At 41.3% G+C, this 21,389-nt stretch overlaps 1 protein-coding gene across 1 annotated transcript; it reads right to left on the bottom strand.

Annotated features, from left to right (window-relative positions):
• Positions 1–1,091: 1,091 nt before the first annotated feature.
• ARRDC3 (arrestin domain containing 3) lies at positions 1,092–19,008 on the bottom strand. The gene is made up of 8 exons (XM_030193383.1): positions 18,522–19,008; positions 9,855–9,936; positions 8,666–8,813; positions 6,570–6,672; positions 5,989–6,245; positions 5,006–5,168; positions 4,506–4,660; positions 1,092–3,392 (listed from the first exon to the last, which is right to left on the bottom strand). The coding sequence occupies exons 1-8, from the start codon at positions 18,799–18,801 to the stop codon at positions 3,336–3,338; spliced, it is 1,245 nt and encodes a 414-aa protein (XP_030049243.1). The 5' UTR covers positions 18,802–19,008; the 3' UTR covers positions 1,092–3,335.
• Positions 19,009–21,389: the final 2,381 nt, after the last annotated feature.

Consider the following 21,389-nt stretch of genomic DNA (forward strand, 5'->3'; position numbering starts at 1 on the left):
TATCATAATTTAATAAATTTCTGAAATGAATCCAGAGACTAGTGGCCAGTTCAGGACACCTAAAAAAAAAAAGTGAAGATGCCCTTTTACTAAACAGCAGTAAAAATGTGGCTGTAGCATCCGTCCTTGTGCAGGTCATTCCCATATGCCAAGGCCATTTTTACTGCTGGGGTAAAATGACTGATTTTTCTATTTTCCATATTAATGACTACACAATCATTTTTCTATTTTCCATATTAATGACTACACAATCATTTTCCCATTAGTGCATTAGCCTCTACTGCCCTCTTATTTTGTAGGCGGTAGGGACTCGCATTCACTGGTTAGCATGCAGCAATGCCCACACACTAACTGATCAGTGCAGAACAAACCCTCTCTCCACCCCAGTGCTAAAAAATAAAATATATATATATTTTTTTGGGGGGGGGGGGGGGGGGGGGCACATGGGTAGCACACACATCCAAAAATTACATGGGGTGCCTAAATATGTTATCCTTTCTTCACTCCATCTCTTTCATATTGAGTGGATATCTAAAGTTTCTACAAAACACACACAAGAGTTTCCTTTTTTTTTTTTTTTTTTTAGAAAAAAAGTTTTAATTTTCACAAGGAAGAATAGGAAAAAATGAATTTGTTTTCCACAATTTGTTTCTTTAAAACAGAGCCTACATGTCGAGCACCAAACAAAAATAAAATGAAAAAGAAAATGTACAAACAGCTACAGAATATAATCTATAAAGCGAACATATATTGCACTTTTGGTTTCTCTAATATTTTGGATCTTACTACCAGTCCAATTTGGAACTGGGGAACTCTTCAATACTGGATTATACTTGAGAACCTAGCAGTATATCATATAAAGGACTGACCAATATTTATGGAATAAAGATACAAAATAATGCCTCTAAACATCAGAGTAAAGAAATACTTTTATAAACTTTATCTGATAAAGTTTTTATATATATGTCATGCCCATCCTTGTGTCACATATGTTACATGACAGTATCAAACATCATATATTGGTCAACCTTGTTATGTAATCTTTCATCGCACTGTACAAACATGCACAATTGCTTCCTAGTTTTATTTTATTAACGAGGAAAAAAAAAAAAAAAAAAGTGATCCAAAAATTAAAAGACCACCAAATGCCCTTTAATGCCAACTATCCCATAGGCTATTTTGGGAGGTGGTGGAGAGGCGTGTACAGACAATCACAAAACAATCCAAACATACAAAAAGAAAACAAACAAACAAACATTCAACCTATTATCCTGTTTGAGTTTGGTTAAAGACCAAACTCCTTAATAGAATCACCTAAAACGTGATTCTCTTTTTTTGCTGTGGACCTTTTGCCTTTTAAGCTTTCTGTTAAAAAAAAAAAAAAATGGGGATTTTGTCATGATTTCTTTTAAAAGGTCACATGAGAACAAAAAAAACATCTGTAGCTAATATTCTTTAGCAAGCAGCCTAAAAAGAGCTCATATTAAGAGTCTGATGGCCACACTGCATGCATCACTATCAAAGTCTAGAAAGGTCTCTAGAAAAAGCTTTGGCATGTGTGTGGCAGGAATGGGTCACATGTGAATCCCTTTTGAGGCTACTCATGCAAGAAAAGCTTATTTTCTTGTGTCTAAAACCTCAGAAGTAAGACCAACCATTCCAGCACAGAATGAAACCAAAATTGTTCTAATCTTTTCCTGTGCTAGGCTGCATGGAAGAAAACAAATGGTCTGTGCACGTCAAACTCCTCATTCGTTAATAGTACAATAACAATAGTCTATACAAGGAATTGTGCTCATGGCTTGGTTTTTTTTTTGGAAAGAAGAGGACGAGAAGGAAACAAAAAAACACACACACTAGTGCTGGTATTTGTGCTACAGGTTATAACCATTCCCAAGATACCTCTATCAGAACTGCTGTGAGTTAAATAAAGCCTTTTGTGTAAGGACACACCACACAAGCCTATACTCGACAGCTATTTTCAACGAAGAATTTCCAATCTTCCATCAATCCCTGAGGGGCATACAGATCAAAGTGCACCCAGGACAAGAATCCCCCTTACATATTTTGACCGTTTCCTACACCTTTAACTACTTTTACCCAAGCAAGGCGCCTGTTTTAAACAAAATGCTTTTTGTTTTCTTTCTAAAGATTGAGGAAGCTTTGATGCCAATCACAGACCATAACATATCTGCAACACTACCACCTGTCTCATGGATGCGGGTATGCTGGAGTTTTCTTTTGGCTTAATATGCGAGAATCGGTTGCATTGTCCTATGTTGTAGAAAAACAATGGGAAAAGGGTTGTTTTCTTTTTGTTCTTGTCCCTGTTCCATCGCCACTCCACCCACATCCTAGTACAACAGTGCAAGGAAAAAAAAAGCTAAGACAAAAACAAACAAAAAAACCCCCACAGAAATAGTATTCGAATGTTTTGGCAAGTGATGAGTTCACCTGAGATTGAAGATTTTAGGCAGTTTGTAACAAAATACCACTCAGGGTGACAGTAGGAAGGCAATAAATTGACAAGAAATTAAGTACGTATACAATCTTAGCAATGTCTTTTGGAAGCATCCTTCTTTTAGCCTTTTTTTTGCCCACAAAATCTGTTGGATTGTACCAGGGTAGGCTGCAAATGAACTTACATGGACTAGCTTTGAAGGCATTTGATATTTAGCAAAATTAATCCACCAGCAAAGCCAAACCAAAAGAGGTTGACGGGTACATGGTTATCCAAACAGGACAATAATGAGCACATACATGAGGGTAGAGTCCAGGCTACATCAACTAAAAAAAAAAAAAAAAAGTCAGTGCATCTTGTCATCTTTCAGTTTCTCAAAGTTCTTTTGCTCCAGGCTGTGCAGGCCATGAACAAAGTTCAGAAGGGTCAGAACAGTCTGCCGTGCATTAAGGAAAGCTGTAGTGATAATTAAACTGCACAACATAAGCACTGAACATGTGCAAATTTTCAAAAGAGCCAGAGGTTGATCCTCTCTCTTTTAGAGTGTGGCGAGTGTCTCGACACACACCATACAACGTGTGTGAAGCTGCGCCTAGTATGTGCCACTTTGTAAGGTAAGCTCAGATCTTCAGGCATGGAGAACAGTCTTACACTGATGCTGCAAGCTTCCCAAGTCAGAAATGCAGGTTGCTTTTCATTGCCTTTGATGTTTTTTTCTAGGTGAAAGCAAAAAACCCTTTTTTCTGTTTTTTTTTTTTTTTTTGAAAGTGTCTCTCTGGTAGTCTTCTGTCCCCAGCTGAGCAGAGACTACAGTTCAAAACCTGGGTCTGCTCCATTTATGAAAAAAATAAGAAAAAGCCTAGAACATTTTCCTTCAACGAGAGGGGCAGGATGGTTGCTCCAAAGTGGGTTGATCTGGATTGGGGTCAACCTATTTAAAAAAAAAAAAAAAAAAAAAGGAACCAGTGTAAGAATGCTACTGTAAAACACAAAGTAACATGAAATATTCTTAAATAATTACTAAATACACACATTGAAAATCACACTTATTTACATGCTGCGAACCCAAGTCACATTCTAGTGTTCTGCACACAAGGAGAATACTCTGGGGAGAAACATTATGCCCGCCAATTATTCTGACCAGTGAATTATCTCCATTTTGTGTGGAAAATATATACTGGATGTCATATAAGATGTGGGGTATAAATGATATAAAATAAATAAATATTTGAGTGTGGCTCTAGGGGGATTTCTTTACACAAATTACAACCTACCATACTCAAATTTCATAAGTAACAGCTTAATTTTCATTCTAAATATTAGAATCATTTTAACCACAGAAAAAAAGTTGTCCAGATTGAAATGGTACCTGATGGCTGAATTTTTTTAGGTTGTTTTTAAACAAATATATAGCCTCCATGGTCAGCATTTTTTTTTCTTTTAAGAATCCAGCTGCAGTGATCACAAATATCCAGTACCACTATCTGGATAGGGGTCCTGGTGATCTAGATAATGCAGTTAGCGGACTGAATACCGCCACTATCCAGGTAAGTTAAAGGGCCACTTTGGTTCTGCTCATATCCTGGCCCAGCACTAGCCAGATAGTGCCTGTGAATATCCTGGTCATCTTTTCAGACAATTGCTTTTGAATACGGACTCAATGTTTATAATTTCAAAAAAGTTTATGTGGAAACTCTGGGGCATGTACTCAGGTGCAACAGATACCAGCTGCTATCTAACCCTTCATGGAGCCTTCTGGAAGGGAAGAAGTGTCCACTTAGAGCATGGGTCAAGCATCAAAGCAAGCAGGAACAAGCTTCCAGACCTTCATACCATGGACCCATGTCTAACTCCACAATCTTTTCAAAGTGGCTAGCTTCAGTTCGGTTCTTACACGCTTACTGATAGGATAGCAACTTTCAGTACTGAAATGCCTTCAATTTCCAGCTTTTACTGACACTACAGCTGTTATTTGCTTTATTTCATTTCTCATCGGGGTGGGGGGGGGGGGGGGGGGGGGAGAGAACAGAGATGACTGGCTTACCTCAGAGTATAAGGGAGGAGGCAGAAACCTAAACTCCTGGATGTATGCAAAGAGTGGTCCTTGAAGAGCTCTTTCAAAGTCCTCACAAGCAGACGACGGAACCAGGCTGTTCTGCCTCTGTTCCTCTGTAACAATCTCTGCATAACTGGGAGGTGCTGCAAGCAGCGAAAAGAACACAGCTGTTAGAGTGCTACAAATACACATTCCCATGTTTTTTTTTTAAGCCAATGAAGAACTCACTATGCCACTAAAAATACTGCTGATATGATTAATGCCACACAGCAAATACTTCCATTCATTAAAATTAATAAATTGAGGGGGAAGACAAAAGCCCCATCTCATTTAACTGCATGGAACTTTTGTCTCTGCTGGTACTAAGCCTATGCACATCATTTGTTCATTCATAAATTGTTTTTGGACTGCTTCTGTATTATGTTATTTGACTACATGTGTATCAACAGATGATTAAATACATTATGATAACAGGCATCCCAAAGTACCTTCAGGTCTTTCTGGCAGTGTCAGGCCAAGCCAATTCATATTCATACTGCATTGGCTGCTCACGCTGGATGTCCTGCTTCCAAACGGGTGGAGAGGGATAGTACCAATAACCAGGGGTAAGTTAAGGAACAAGTCCATGGCACCAGGAATATCCACATACACCTACATGAGACAAACAAAAGATTTTGCCACACAGAATTAATCATGAGTTTGCCATTTACTGATCTGATGTTTCAAGTACAGGAAAATGAAAGTCCATAAAATAAATTTCAAGGACAGGGGGAATTTGAGCTGAAGGAAAGTAAAATTCAAAAGGAAACAAATTTTAAACAGGCTTAGGTCACATATGGAGGACAACTGTGGCTTCCTTCATACTGTCTATCCACTAATTGGGGGAGGGGGGGTCTGTGTGCATGTTTGATATGTGTATAATGTTTATAGCAGACTTACATAACTCAGAGCTTAATCATTAAGGGCTCTGTTTACTAAAATGCACTGTAGGTGTGCAAACTTTAACGTGTGCTAAAAATTAGCGTGTGCCAACAGAGACACCCATAGGAATATAATTTTTACCATGCGCTAAAAGGTTTACGCGCCTACAGAGAGGCTTAGTAAACGGGGCCCTAAGTCTGCAGGCTAGAACAAATTACCTAAAGCTGAGAAAAGCTCTAAGTGATTCAGTATTGGAAAACAAAACAAAACAACCCCTGTACTGTACAGTTTTTAGAACCCAAGAATAACTCATCTTCTGCACCCTCTACCTAGACAGATAATTTTGGTTATTAAAAAAAAAAAAAAAAAAAAAAAAAAAGATCTTTCACATGTTGCTTTTCAGTGTTCACACATGCACAGGTACCCTACACAGTCAAAACTCTGATCTTGACTTAAGCACAGGATAGGAAATTCAATAAAAAGAATCTCAAAGCAAAGCTTCAAACAACTCAAACTTTTAAGAAATGTAATTGATTAGCAATCTGCTTACCATGAGTGAATATTCCACATGGATTATATTAGACCCTAGTATGGAAGGAGACACTGGGGGAATCTTCAACAGTTTGCCATTCCAGGTCTCTGTTTTCCCAGATGACAGGGATTCTCCCCGCAAGTTGGCGACAAGCTGCTTCACTTCCTTCATTTTCCCTTTGGCATAGAAAGTCTGTGTTTGGTAAATGGCGGCCTTTGGCACTACCATACGGGAAGAGCAGTTTTCAATCTCAGCAAAGATCTGAATTGACTCACCTAGAACACAAGACGGAGAAACAGTGCATTGAATGTAGTGGCAGTTAGGTTTCAAAAATTCACATATAAAAGGAACCTTTGATTACAAGATTAAACACAACATATAATACGATCAAACATTCATTGCTGCACATAACAGAATATATTGTGGCTATTCAGGTATACTGTTTCTTGCTTCATAGGAAATGTTGGACATGCTACTTTGGTAAATGACAATTAGAAACAAAAGCCAATTTCTGCAAATTCTAACAAATTCTCAGCCTGTGATTACAGGGGTAATACTCAAACACTGACATGAGGAATCATTCAGTTACTGTTACGTACCTGGGGTATAGCCCTTCCTTTCTATTTTGGCACTTAGGGAGATTGGACCTGAGGTACAGAACCAGCAACAGAGGGTCTTCTCTTTTGTGCCTGCTTGGGGCGACTGTAAAACCAAAATAAAATATGTTTAACCATGTATCTTTCAATACACTAAATGCAACTAAGAAGCCTACAGATATTTCTGAAGCACAGAAAAACAACATATATTTTAAAGTCCACATTTATGCCTATGTTTACTAAGGTGTGCTATGGGTGTGTTAGCGTTTAATGCGCCTTAAATTTAAAGGTGAGTTAGAAACACTAATGCACCTTTATTTTTTATTACATTTGTACCCCGCGCTTTCCCACTCATGGCAGGCTCAATGCGGCAGGCAACGGAGGGTTAAGTGACTTGCCCAGAGTCACAAGGAGCTGCCTGTGCCGGGAATCGAACTCAGTTCCTCAGTTCCCCAGGACCAAAGTCCACCACCCTAACCACTAGGCCACTCCTCCACTCTAGTAAACATACCCCTTAAAGTATATATTTTTAATTCTACATTTGTTGCTTATATGCAGGTACTTCAAAATCACATTTTCTAATAGCATCAATCTCTGCATTACAACTGGCATTTCTTTTGAAGTTTCCAAAATATATGCCTGCCCTGCTCAGTCTGTAGCACACACCAGCCTGAATTAAACTAGCCAAAATAGTATTTCAGAACACTTTTTGAAGTAGATGTGCAATGAACATTTGTGTGTGTCGTTTTTGTTTTTAATTTTTGTCCCTTTTAAATTTTTGTTTTATAGTGTGCATTAAACAAAAAAGTTAATAGAAATACAACATACACAACACAGTTTGGGTGTTATTCAGCCTGTGGTGATCCGTGTTTTGTTTTCTTTCCCCCAAATACTGTTAGTTTCACAAGCAAGGGAGAACATAACAGGACCCCCCCCCCCCCCCCCCCCCCCCACAATACCTAATATTTTATTAAATAAAGTATTATTTTCTGTTCACTTAGCTTTGTCTGGGCTCTGCCCTTGGTCACGTTAACCACATAGCACTAGGCCATCCCTGGATACCAGCACTAAATATTCTAGGACTGGGTGGCGGCTGGTGCTTATATGGATACTGGCATTACTCAGACTTGTACCTGTATAAAGTTGACAGTAAAGTCTATCCTATCTGGGTAGTTACCCAGTAGCTCAGTGGGTTACCAGCTTTGCTCAGGATGAAACTGGATAGTACTAAGGTAGCTTGAGCAGATATTCAGTGGCACTAACTTATGTTCTGCTGAATATCAGGGCAAGACATGGTCAGTGTAAAATTAACCAGCTAGGAATCACTACTACCTAGTTATTTCATGTTGAATACCTACCCAATGAAATTAACAGCCCATCCCCAATCTGGTGGCACAAAAAACACAAAATCAAGCCAACAATGTTGATAGTTAATTATTCAAATTTTGTTCCAAAATTTGTTAGCTATTGTATTTCCATGTTGACTTGTATAATACCTTAAGCCTCTCATAGGAGGGCTCTCATAAGAGTAATAGAGACATTTGCCTACCTAAGTAAAATTGTATCTCGTCAGTTAAAAGAAAAAACACTTTTGTAATATGTATAATATACTTGTGAGTTACCATGCTTTGTTCTTTTGAGGTCTGAATACTGAATAGTTTGTTGCTTTAAGAGCCACAAGAACCATGGTTTAATACCGTGAACAAATTTTGTCAAGTTAATAATACTCAGGAGTAATCACTACAAAACGCAAATGCCTTTTGAAACCTAAAAGTTACACGTAGATTCAACCCCCACCAATGTTGTCTATAATTTTTTAACTTGCTCATATGTGCAAGTTTTCAGCCTCCACACAGTTGCTAGGTGTGTATGCCCTCCCTTTGTTAGAGAGAACACTAGCCCCCACCCCATCCCAACTCTGCTCTAGATGGGCCTGCTGGTTTCTGAAAACAAAGGAGGCAGGCTCAGAGTGATCTTAACTGAAGGCAGCTGGGTTTTGCATTGCCATAGGTACAAAAAATGTGACATGGATCTAAGTGGTTATATTAATACACATTAATGGTAAAAATCAAGCAACTAATGACTGCATCCATTCTTACCAGTAATGAAGGAGTGTTGATATCTATATGTTCAAAGACTGTAAATTCCTTCTTCAATTTTACTGGTAGAAGCCAAGCCCTGTGCAGTTCGGCTTTCACCCAATAGCGCACACTACCATGTCTGCCTTCAAATGAGGTAGCAAGTGGTCTGTCAGAAAAAAAGGCAAACCAGTTAGACTCCAGCACTGAGACTAATCAGGTTGAGAATCAGTACAGTGCACATTATGTTAAAGCGATTAGATGTTAAACACAAGGATCAACATACATATCCAAGCAAAATAACTTTTTGGTGGAGCAGGGAGGGAGTAGAAATCCTTCAGCTGGATGCACAAAAACAATTAGTTCTCTACCCCCCCCCCCCTCCACACACACACACACACACACCATTTCTCTTATCTGTAATTAAAAAAAAAAAGTTTCTATAAACTGCAAAACAGAAGAGATAGCTGAGGGGGGATATGATTGAGGTCTATAAAATACCGAGGGCAGATCAAAGGCAAATAGGGAAGCTACAGGTTATTAGCGTAAGACTAGCGCTCACGTTTGCCTGCGTCCTATGATCAGAGTTGATGAGCTCTCATTTAACGAGCTCAACGGCTCCGAGTGGAAGTAGCATGCAAATGCATGCTGAACAGCATATTAGGTATTCCTCTCCAATGCTCAACAGGCAGCGTGCTCAATAGGCAGCATGCCAAATATTGGCACTGCTCCTGTGGAAAATCCTACGCCAGCAAGCTGGCATTAGGGTTTGCAGGGCATTGGGTAGGAATGGGGAGCCCTGTGCAGCATGCATTTGCATGCTTACAGGCCCCCCTGGACACAAGAAGCTGAAGATCTGGTGGACCTCCTTCCTTCCCTCCACGCAAAAAGGTTTCCCTGATGGCCAAAGGGGCATTCCCCCTGCCCAGGAGGCCTAGTTCCCCCCCAATATCTTGAAGCAGGAAGGGGGAGTTGGCACTCCCTCCTCCTGCAATACCAAATACCATACAAGGGAGAAACTGAAGCCCAAGATGCACCAGGCAGGGTGGTACTTGCAAGAAGAGGGAGTGCACCTCCCTCCTCCTGCTTCAAGGTACGAGGGTAGGGGGGCCACAGCCCCCTTGTGCCTGTTAGTTTTTCTACCTGGAATCACTATTTTTTCATATAAATATGTCTTTCAAAATGTGGCTATTACAACTGTCATACTTACGTTTGTGGAAGCTCAAAGCTGAATGCATATTCATGCCTTCCTGAATGGATAGTGGTAAGACCTTCTTCAGAATTGTCATCATCTAAAGAAGGAAAAACCCCATGTTAAATTATTTTCCTGTACATTGGTGTACTGCTTGTGAACAATCTAGTTTTCATTCCTGCATAAGGGGCCCTTTTTAATAAGCTGCAGGAAATCACTAAATGTGTGCTTACCCCAGCAAACAAAAGTGCACCAAGGCAGCCCATGGTAAGTTTTGGACATGCGTGCACTACCCACACTAAACAATAAAATGGATTTTTTAGCGCTGGGAGGTGGGTCTGGGTGTGGAGAGTGGGCAGGTTCTGCACTAATTGGTTAGTGCATGGCATTGCAGTGCGCTCATACGTGCTGAACCTGTGCTACAGTCCATACTGCCTACAAAATAGGTGGTGGTAAGGCTCATGTTCTAATGTAGGGTTACCATTTTGTGTCCTCTGAAAAAAAGAGGACACATGGCACGCCCCCTACCCCGCCCCCTTCGGGTCCTCATTCTGCCCCTATTCCCCGCCCCCCCCCCGTCACATACCCCCCCCCCCTCACTTACTACCTAGCCCTGGTGGTCTAGTAGCGTCTTCTCTTCGGGGCAGGAAAGAGCCCCCTCTTTCCTGCCCGGAGCGCTGCCTGCCCTTGCCTGCTGCATCCTCCTCGGTCTGGCTGGGGATTCAAAATGGCCACCGAGAGTTGAAGCGGCCTCGCGAGAGTTCAACTCTCGGCGGCCATTTTGAATTCCCAGCCAGACCGAGGAGGATGATAGACAGGGGAGGCAGCGCTCCGGGCAGGAAAGAGGGGGCTCTTTCCTGCCCCGAAGACGTCACTAGACCACCAGGGAACATGGTAAGGAAGGGGACGGGAGACCAGACCCATGGCACCGATCGCGCGCCCACACGCACGCGCCTGCCCGCACCCGCGCCCACGTTTGTCCAGAAATCCGGACAAACGTGGGTGCAGGCAAAATCCGCCGGACGCCCCGGACATGCCCTTAAAAAGAGGACATGTCCGGGGAAATCCGGACGAATGGTAACCCTATGCTAATGGGAAAATTAGCATGTGGCCATTAGTAGAGAAAATAGAAGACATTAGCCATTTTACCTCAGTGGTAAAAATGACTAGTGCGTGAGAATGACTACTTGAACTGCTGTTTAGTAAAAGCCCCCCCCCCCCCCCCCCAAAGTATGAGCCACAGAGCTAACATTTCATCTGAAATGTGCTGTTAAGTCATCTCATGTTACATATGGTAAAATTCTTTGCTTTAGCTTTGAACATTAAACACAGCATATTATGAAATGTATCCGAAAGTGATTATACAGTATTCAGCATTATCTCTTTTGGCAAACCAATTCAAGCAACTAGACAAAGAAATGTTTTTACTAAAGTGTGCTAATGGATTTAGTGCACACGCTAATGATTAGTGTGTGCTAAATGAAGACACCCATTATTTTCCTATAGGTGTCTTATCTTTTAACATGTGCTAAATCTCACCTTGGTAAAAGGACTCCAAAGTGAATTAAAAAAAAAACCCCAAAGTATCTTCAGTGGTATGTGAAGAAAGTTAAAATATCTATTTTTATTACAAACTATAGCCGGAGTCGATGCTGAAAATTTGTTTCCTCTGGTCCAGATATACACAAAATCTCTGTGAAAAGAGAGGTAGCCACCCAGTTTGGGAAACCCACAAAAACATGCAGCATGCACAAAATCAGTTCCAAGATACATTTTTTAAACAAAATGCTGCACTTGCAGGGGGGGGGGGGGGGGGGGAAGAGTAACAGGTAGAAACATAAGAAGTTGTTGACCTGTCAGAGACTTTAGAGGTTTATATAGGGAGAGTAATAGCACCCTAAGGCTTGCCATCAACCTTCCAGAAAGGGAGGGGGAGGAGTTGACAAGTCTTCCAAGTGCATTTAAGGACATCTTGCAAATCAGCTGGGTTTGACTTCAACCTCATCCTCAAGTTAGTGAACACATTCATACAGGGGATTAGCAACCTGAAATGCCCAAAGCATCATTATCACCTTTCATCCCCTGCCTAGAAACCAGTGACAAAATCTTAGTCAGGAGGAAACAAAAGAACCTTATCTAATAGAGACATCTTTCTAGGGCTAACAGAGGATGGTGGAGCTCCCAGGAAGTTTTATTCAAAGAGAACAGTGTATCAGCAGGTTTCTGGGTACTGCCTTGCCAAACAGATTTTGGGGAGGAGTTTTATAGTTGAAGTAAACCACCACCTTCCTTATTCTATCCTGGCCTTACTACATTAGGAATATCAGACTATGTAAAACTCTGGAAAAGGTTTTTCCCATCTCACGAACAAAAAATGTTAAATAAGCTGCAAAAATAATCTAAAATGTATATAAAATGAAGAATTCCAATGCCCACCACAGATCCTTACACTTAAACCAAGAAACAAATTTCAGGGTTAAAAAACAAACAAAACATTTCACCAGTACCAAAAGACTAACCTCATAGGATACTGAACATTTCATACACCAAAATTAATGTCAAGGAAAAAACACACATCTGACAGCCTAACATTAAAGTGTCCTGCTAAATGCAATTTACAAGGCATTCCCAGGTAAAACCGGAGTGGTCACGCATTAACTCATGGGAATATGAACCAGGGGAAACTAGGAAAGACTGGTACAGATTTTTCAAAAGCACTCTAGCATAACAAACCCCACAGAAAATGCAGTGGGAGGATTAGTAGCAGCTTTTTGCGGTGGGGCTAGAACCCAAAGTATAGAAACTGTTAAAAGCCACTTGTACAGATTGTAGATTTTTTGTGGGTTTTTTTTTCTTTGCCTACCAATTTGCCAATCTGTCAGAACATCTACAGCTCAGGGAGAGAAAGGAAGAAAGACTTGTTACTGGCGCTGCAGATGAGGTTTCTGGAGAATACAGAGCTAGGAGGAAGAAGCAGAGGAGCAGGCACTGAAGCCCATGAAAGGTTTGGTGGAAGTGGAAGGGGGACACAGAGGGGGACTCCAACTGCAAAATGAGGAACCAGAACCATGGACACAAAGACAGTTAAAACAGTTATCTGTGCAGGGAGATGAGGAGTTAGGCTGACTAGAAGAAGGTATTATGGGAGAAGAGAAATCATGCAGCTCTATGCCTTGAACTCTGACAATAATTTGAAGTACAAAAAGTACATGCCCTAGTAGTAGATACATGAAGCTCCCGAGTCAGCTCTTAGGGATAAAGTTTACTACAATTCCCCAACAAGGAAAATAGCAACTGTGAAAGCAACCTTCTTGGCAGGGATTTGCTATGTAAATTAGATTATACACAGTTTATTGCAAGCCATAAAGAGTTTTCCTGGAAGTACCTGAACCTGTAAATATAGAGGAGTGGCTATATTGGGCAGGAAGATAGACAAGGTAGAAAGTGTTAGGGAATGAGAAGTCCCCCATTAGATGATCTGCCAAGCCATTTATGGACAGTTGGTCCTAATAAATTGAGCTCTTGGAGGCTGAATGAACCCGTTAAAATCACTATTGATCCTACAAAGTCAAAACCACTAGTAGCACAATATCTATTTTTCTTTTTACTGGGATTTATTAACCACCTTTATGAAGAGATTCTCCCAAGGCAGTCTACAGCAGGTACAATTGAACATTAACAATTTTGTTAGGCATAAAGAAAATCAAGTAAACTTGGAAAGTGCACGTTGAAATCTAACCACAATAGACAGCATGGAAGAACATTCAAATAACAGATATAGTGCTAATGCTGTTCTTAAAATACAAACGTCTTTCTGTGTGAGGGGACAAGATGAGCAGTGTAGAATCAATTGAGATAAACAGATGGATGGCTAAACCAAAGGCAAAATATATGTACAGCTGAACAAAATACGGAAGAACTGGTCAACATTACAAGGTGTGAAATAAGCTAGTCCAGGTATGGGGTGAGTGGATAGTCAGGCACCACCACCTGAGAAATTCTTGAAGGGATTAGACCAGTCATAACAGATTTGTTAAATCAAGGTATTATATATCCTTGTACCTCACCCTACAACACCCTCATCTTATCCATCAGGAAGCCAGGGATGAAAGACACCAGGAGGTTTGTGCAGGATCGGTAAACTGTGAATAAAGTAGTAATCTCTAGTTTTCCCAGTCAGTAATCCAACCACCACCCTGTCTGATTCTGAGCACATCTAAGTGCTACACAGTCATAGATTTATCTCGTGTGTGTTTTAGTGTAAAACTGGATAAGGATAGGCAATACTTAATTGCCCTTTCCTATGAAGGGAAAAACGATATACCTTGACAAGACTTGTCTCAGGGTACACAGCCTATCCCACTTTTCACAGGCACTATGACGGGCATTAGCTAAATGTGGTTTTTCCAGGAAATTCTATTCTGGTTCAGTGTGGAGATGATTTGCTTCTCTGCTCACCAGAGAAAGGAAGCTGTACCCAAGACAACATGATCATGTTGTGAGGACCTTTAGATAATAAGGGATTAAAAGGTAAACAGGAAGAAACTGCAGTTCTGTCAGCCTAAAAGTGGAGTATTTCAGACTTCTGCAAGGACTGGGCAGCAACAGCTGCTACCAACTAGTACAGACTATTCTTGCTTTACCAAGGCCCACTACTAAGCGTCAGATTAGGAAATTCCTGGGCACGGCTAATTACTGAAGACAGTGGGTTGTACGTTTTACAGCTATAACAAGACCATTACAGTTGTTGACCCAGGATAAGATTACAGAGCGATTGCTATAGGAAAAAGCAAAAGAGAAAGCTTTGCAACAAAAGGAGCACACTCTGCAGCCCTAGCCTTAGGCTTACCTGCATCCCATGTCTCTTTTACTCTGGCAATTCTGTTCATGGTAAAACAGGCTTCTAATGCAGCCACATACTGGAAAGCAGCGTCCCTATACCATACTACAGCACTTCTCTGGATGCAGTAGCAGCCTCATTTTTAATACAGCAGGCGGATAACATTGTGCCATCATATCCTTTAATTGTGCAACGCCACATATTGTGGCAACCTTGATCCCAACTGTAAAAAAATGCAGCACCTTTCTGCAACCAAATGCATTACAAACTGCAGATTCTGGGGACCCCACACACCACCATACAGAGATACGATGCCACTCGTCTCCCTTTACCAGGTGAAGGAGAGCGACATGAGTGTATAACAGTTATGGAGACCAACTAAACCTGAGATGACTTGTCAGAAGTACCTCTGCCAAAACCCAGATAATGAATTCTTTGTTGATGGGTCCTGCCTTAGCACAGAGGAGGGGAATATAGTAGGATATGGAATGGGTATAGTACAAGTGGCACCAATACAAAAGGTCAAAAACACACAAGTCACAGAGCTTGTGGCACTAACTAAAGCAAACTCACATAGCTAAGGGAACTGTTGTAATTCATGGATTAAGATCTTGTCTATATTTTAGGCAGATCAGAAAACTCAGAGTACTTAACCTCTACTGGAAAACTTATCTTCAACAGTGAACACATTTCAGATCTCTTCTATGCAATTACACTGCCAGTCAAGGTGGCTATACTTGTCAGGGTCACTCAGTTAAAGATCATGTGAGCAGAGGGAATGACCTAGCAGACCAGGCAGCAAAGCAGGCTGCAGCTTCCAAGCCCCAGACTGACAGCATTCCAGGCTGTTGCTATGCCCACAGGCCTGTTAGAGAAATAGGAAATACTCATCTGCTTCAAAAGCAGTTTGCTGAATGGCTGGCTTCAGGGTGTTGGAAAAATATGGAGGGGATTTGGGGTACAGCAGAAAAAGTAGTAGCAATTTCTGATCATTTACGGTTGCATTTTGCATATCATGGACAGTGCTATACGTAGGGAAGCAAAGTATGGTAGATCAGTTTGGATTACAATGGGTAGTTAAGTCCTTGGTTCCCTAAGTATGCTATACATGTGCATTTGGGCTTTGCAGGGTTTTTTTGTTTTTCCCTTTGACATTACATCACTGCCTTATTAGAGGCGCAAACAACTGACATTGTGAACCTTAGGAAAGGAGTTCTGTGCCTGGGCAATGGGGAGATGCAGTGGGAATTAAACTCGGTTCCCCTGGTTCCCACCCCACTCTACTAACCATTAGACTGCTACTCTTCCACTCCTATGTACCCCCCTGCAGGGCCAAATAAAAGTCAAATAGGTAAGGGGTTAACAATAACAGTATCAGGGAAGATAGAACGGATATAGGAAATAATCTTTTTGATTCTTTGTTTTCTGCAAGCTTAAATTATCAGTGTAAGTTGATCTTTGTCTAGTATTTACAACAACGCACGTTGTCTGAACCTAGATTGTGTAGTAGTACTAAATTTACCTAGGCACACTAGTGCTTCGTAAATTTTTTTTTTACAGATTCTCCGTCTGTCCCTGTTATTTCTCCCTATATCGTACTCTTTTGTTGTAATTTTGTGCCAGCTCAGCAGTGTACTAGGCTACCAGAACAGCAGCCGCAGTGGCAAGCCTGTGTGGTAAACAAGTGCTGAGCTGTCAATCAGCAGCAGACTGGAGCAGGAGAGGACCGGCCTAAACCGGTGCGAGCAGAGCCCCAGCCAGCAGTCTCTCATATGCATATACATTACACACTGCTGCATAGGCTGTCGTAGCACAGCCTACCCTGCTAACGTTGAAGCTACGCCCCACCCCCCACTTCCTGCTTTCAGGCAGCCGGCAAGAATGTGACAGTTGGCACAAGGCGGCTCGCTGATGCTAGAAAGTGGCAGCCCGCGGTTTAGAGTTAGGACTTTAGGGGGACCCCCCCCCCCCCAAAAAAGGCCCCTTCTTAATAAAATAAACGTTAATAAATACAAACAAAAATAACTATATTTTTGACCAGCTCTCGGGAGCTGTAGCTTTATGGATAGGATTGCAAACAGGAAGCCTTTGCGACACGTTATACACGTGGGGCAAAAGAGGTGCTCAAAGCCATGGTCCCTGCGCCCACTTCTTCCTATGGAAACACTTTCCATGGTTATTCTTTAAAGGCGCCATTCCATACTCCAGCTATATCAGTCCGTTGAACATGAACATGCCACCCTTCCCCGGGCCTGTTCTGTTCACCTTCAGACAAAACGATGCCACGAAATAATGTACATGGAATTTGTAATGTAAAACCCAAAGCAACGGGAATCCCGGAAGAGTAATCCCCGGACTCAGTCCCTCCCTTCCTCTTTTACCCCTCTTAAAACCTAGAAGCAACAGCGCCGACCAATCAGCGGTGGCCATCGTCCTAGCAACAGACTAACAAACCGGCTCCACCAATCGCGCACCGCGAAGGCGCGGCTTCACCGCAAAGCTAGTCTGAGACACAGTCGGCTGGGCTCATGCTGCTCAGCCCTGGCAGCATGTTCTTCTCTCTTCTGTGCATTGCCGATAGATATTACCACGAATAAGCTTTGTGGTAGGTTCTTGATGCTGATGACCCATAAAAGGGCACTGAAAAGCAAAGCTAGTGTCTGTGGGACAACCCACGATCCACTCGAGAAATACAGTCGGCTCAATGCTAATCACCAAAACCATATTCTTCTGCTGTACACTGCAGATAGATATTACCAGGAATAATCGTTGTGGCAGGTTCCTGACGCTCAACCCATTAAGGGACACTAAAGCAAAGTGAGTGTCAGTAGGAACACCCTATGATCTACTCGAGAAATGCTGCGCCCCAAGTTTCAAACTACTCTGTTTTACAAAAAATAATTTTGAATGGCGTTCCCGAACGCAGACATCTCGCTGCCAAAATCCTTGCAAAAAACATGTTCAAAACACGACTTCTTAATCAGCTTTATTTCTTCTGAGGAATCATTGAAAGTGTTCCATTCAGATTTCTCTTTCATAACAACGAAAGAAGCCGGAGCATTAACAAAAAACCCCCCCCCCACAATAAATTATATAAATTTTTTTCTAAAGCTATTCCCTTGCTAGGGTATGAAGTCATTGGCACCAGCTGACGTCTCTGACCAATCTGCAGGCAGAGAGAGAAGCCGGGCGCCCCCACCACCTCCTCCACACCAGTAGTCCGAAACAGGATTAAACCGCTTCTAACAAAGGGTGGAAACTTCAGAAAAACAAGTCTAGAGAGTCTTACTTCCCCAATTTTTAACAATCCCAACGGCATATCTGCGCCCTGACAGCTCCTTAGTCTGGGTTCCAGCTCAAGCAAACGCTACCTGGAAAGGACTTTTATCAGGGACATGCCACTGCAAACCCTTCAAAAGACGGAAACCGTAGGGAAGTTGGATGGGTACAAAAGAGGTGTAAATGTATCATAGATTCTTAAAATAAGCTATGGCAACAACATTAATACAAAATTGGCAATATTATTGCAATACTGAGCTCCTTTTGTTTGCTCCAATAAAAGCAATACAGATAATCAGTATTACAAATTGTTCTTTTATTTCTCATGCAGTGTCAGCTGAAAAAGTGAACTAGGATTGCTATTATTCGTACAGATTCATCTTTTACTAAAAAAAAAAATCTTTATATAAACATGCACAGTGGTGCAGGTATCTCGGGAATGAGAACACCTGGAAATACAACTCTCCCAATAAATATGGAGAGATACACTCCCATTATTGTTTTAATTAAAATTGGACTGCATTTAACAAAAGACAACCTTGAAATCATATAAAAGTACAACTTACCTCTTTCGTGCCCGATTAAGATGTCCTTGTGGTTGAAATATTCTACTTCTTCAGTGTAATTCTGTGTGTAGGCAGTGTTGGATCCAGCATTTCTCGATTCAGTCCACCGTACTTTTGCATGCCCCCTTGCATGAATTTTAAGAGATTTTACCCTAATTTCCCCAGTAACTTCTAGAGACACCCTTCCTGAGACTGTGTCCCCGCTAGAATACACAGGGACATTACTGTCATTGAGACAGTCAAAGCTTATTATCAAACCCTTCACCTTTCCCAGCACCATGTTTATAACAAAATCTACAAAAATATATTGTAAGAAAAAATGTTTTAGGATACCATGTAAAATGTGATCTTTAAATACACATTGATCGAAGCCTTTGCTGTGCAATAAAAAAAAAGGCAGGATCAGTGTAGTCTTTGCAAAGAGTTCATTGAAATTTCAGAAAAGTAACAGCACTGGATAATGTCAGCCTCCTGCATGCTCTGTGGTCTGTACAAAGACAGGGTGGTTGCTGCTTGCCAGCTCACTTTAAGAGCAGCTTTGTGAAAAACAACCTGAGTGCGCATGTTCAGGAGGGCGGGGCCTTCTACACAGCTGAAAGGAGCAGCTAATGTGCCAAAGAGGATCCGTGCAGCAAGTGGAAGTTGGAACACTGCGAGAGGGTCCGCACTTCTGATTCCTTGCAGTATAAATAAGGCTTCCCTACCTCTCTCTCTCTCCAAACAACGCATTTAGAAAGCAACCTTGCAACGGTAGCTTAAGGTCATGTTGAGGGACTATAAAAAGTCTGATCATGTTGTAAATGCAATTCGTTTTAAAGAGCATGTTCAAATAAATATGGAAAGTTATGGGCTAGCTCAATTCAAATTTGGAATCCTTAAAAACTAAAAGAACCTAAAAAAAAACATATAAAGTGGTCAATTTTAAAAACCATTTATCCGGGGTGAAAAGACTTGGCTGAAAGCTGCCTTCTACCTAGCTAAGAGTGCCTGCCAGCTTGCACAATTCGATAATTGGGTCACAGTATTCTGAGAGTTACGTGTGTGACCGCTGCTCCTGTCCGTGCATATGTCTACCTGTTAAATAATGTGCTATGTAAGATATGTATGTATACCTCTTCAGCAGAAATTAGGCACATACATACTTGTGTGTGTGCCACTATTCTAGTACATGTTTAATCAGCACATAACTGTGAGTGTGACTTATGTATTTCTTGTATACCACTTGCAAGCCCAAAAGTTTTATTAAAGCAATGTGCATTCAGGATCAGTTTGTACCTGAGACAGTGGAGGATTAAGTGACTTACCCAAGATCACAAAGTGCAACAGCAAGATTTAAACCAGGCTGAGAAACAGCTCTAACCGTTAGACTACTCCACTTTGTAGGGTTGCCCTTCATAATGCACTTAGGGGCCCTTTTACTAAGCAGCAGTAGGCCTAATGCGTAGTTAGCGTGTGCCAAATTGGCACTACCGCAGGGGTAGCATGGGTGCCCTGCGGTAGTTTTGAAGTTGTTGCACGCCGTTTCCCGTGGTAGAAAATAATTTTCTATTTTCTACCGCGGGTGTGTGCGTGTTCCCGGCAGTAATCGGCAGCGCTGCCTAATTACCACATGAATAGTGCGTGAGCCCTTACCGCTAGGTCAATGACTGGCCGTAAAAGCTCAGGCAGTAGATAGCTGCATGCTACTTTTAATTTTAGCATACGGCCATTTACTTCCCCATTAAAAAATGTCAATTTTTCAAGCCGTGGTAAAATAAAAAATGCCCCAGCGTGCGCCCAAAACATGCACCCACACTACAACTGGCCACTTTTTACTGCAGCTTAGTAAAAGAGCCCCCTTAGAGCTGACTGAAAAATTGGCATTCTTACAGGTAGGTTGGGGGAGGACAACAGTGCACGCATATTCAGTTTTCAAATATTCATCTACTATTTTGCCTCTACTAGGTGGGGAAGAGTTTGGAACTATATGCATATTTTTGCATTTTCAAAAGTAATTGTGCATTTAAGAAACATTTACAAAATTGGCAAATACAAACTTATGCAGGTACTTTCCCAGGGATAATTTTCAAGGTGAAAGTGCATGTGTACTTTAACTGAAATTTCACCAAAGTGCATGGAATGAAAAAGGACAATGTATACTTTTCACCTTTGCAAGCAGTAATAAAACTACTTCCAAAATGTAACATTGTTTAAATGTTCTAAAGGTGCAAATTTAATAAAAACATATGTGATGTTTATAACGTTTTTAAAACATAATTGTTCATAGTTTCTCAAGACTCATTCACCAATGCTTAGAAAGTTTGAACTTTAGGGCAATTCAGTAGGGTTTTGGTGCCAGTTTCCAGTCAAAGAATTGTTCTATATAGTATGTGGATCAATAATTCCTCTCCCTTCTCGGATTCAGGATTGGATACTTCAATAAGAATGGAGGAGTGGCCTAGTGGTTAGGGTGGTGGACTTTGGTCCTGAGGAACTGATTTCAATTCCCAGCACAGGCAGCTCCTTGTGACTCTGGGCAAGTCACTTAACCCTCCATTGCCCACCGCATTGAGCCTGCCATGAGTGGGAAAGCACGGGGTACAAATGTAACAAAAATAAAATAAATAAAAATAACTCTGATGTGGTTTTCTCTCAGGAAACTCAATAGCAGTAGAACAGTGGAGTGCCCCAGAGATCAATTGTAGGTCCAGTTCAATATTTTCAAAAGTGATGGTGCAGATGGGTTAATAAAGATTTTCCTTTTTATAGGTAACGCTAAGATCTAAGACAGCCGTACTAGATGGAGTAGAAAAAAGCATGAGAAGTGATCTAAGAAAACCTAAAGGGTTGTTAAGTATTTGGCATCTAAGCTTTAGTGCAAAGAGTTGC

The sequence above is a fragment of the Microcaecilia unicolor genome, chromosome 2, assembly GCF_901765095.1.
Source record: "Microcaecilia unicolor chromosome 2, aMicUni1.1, whole genome shotgun sequence".
Taxonomy (NCBI): Eukaryota; Metazoa; Chordata; class Amphibia; order Gymnophiona; family Siphonopidae; genus Microcaecilia; species Microcaecilia unicolor.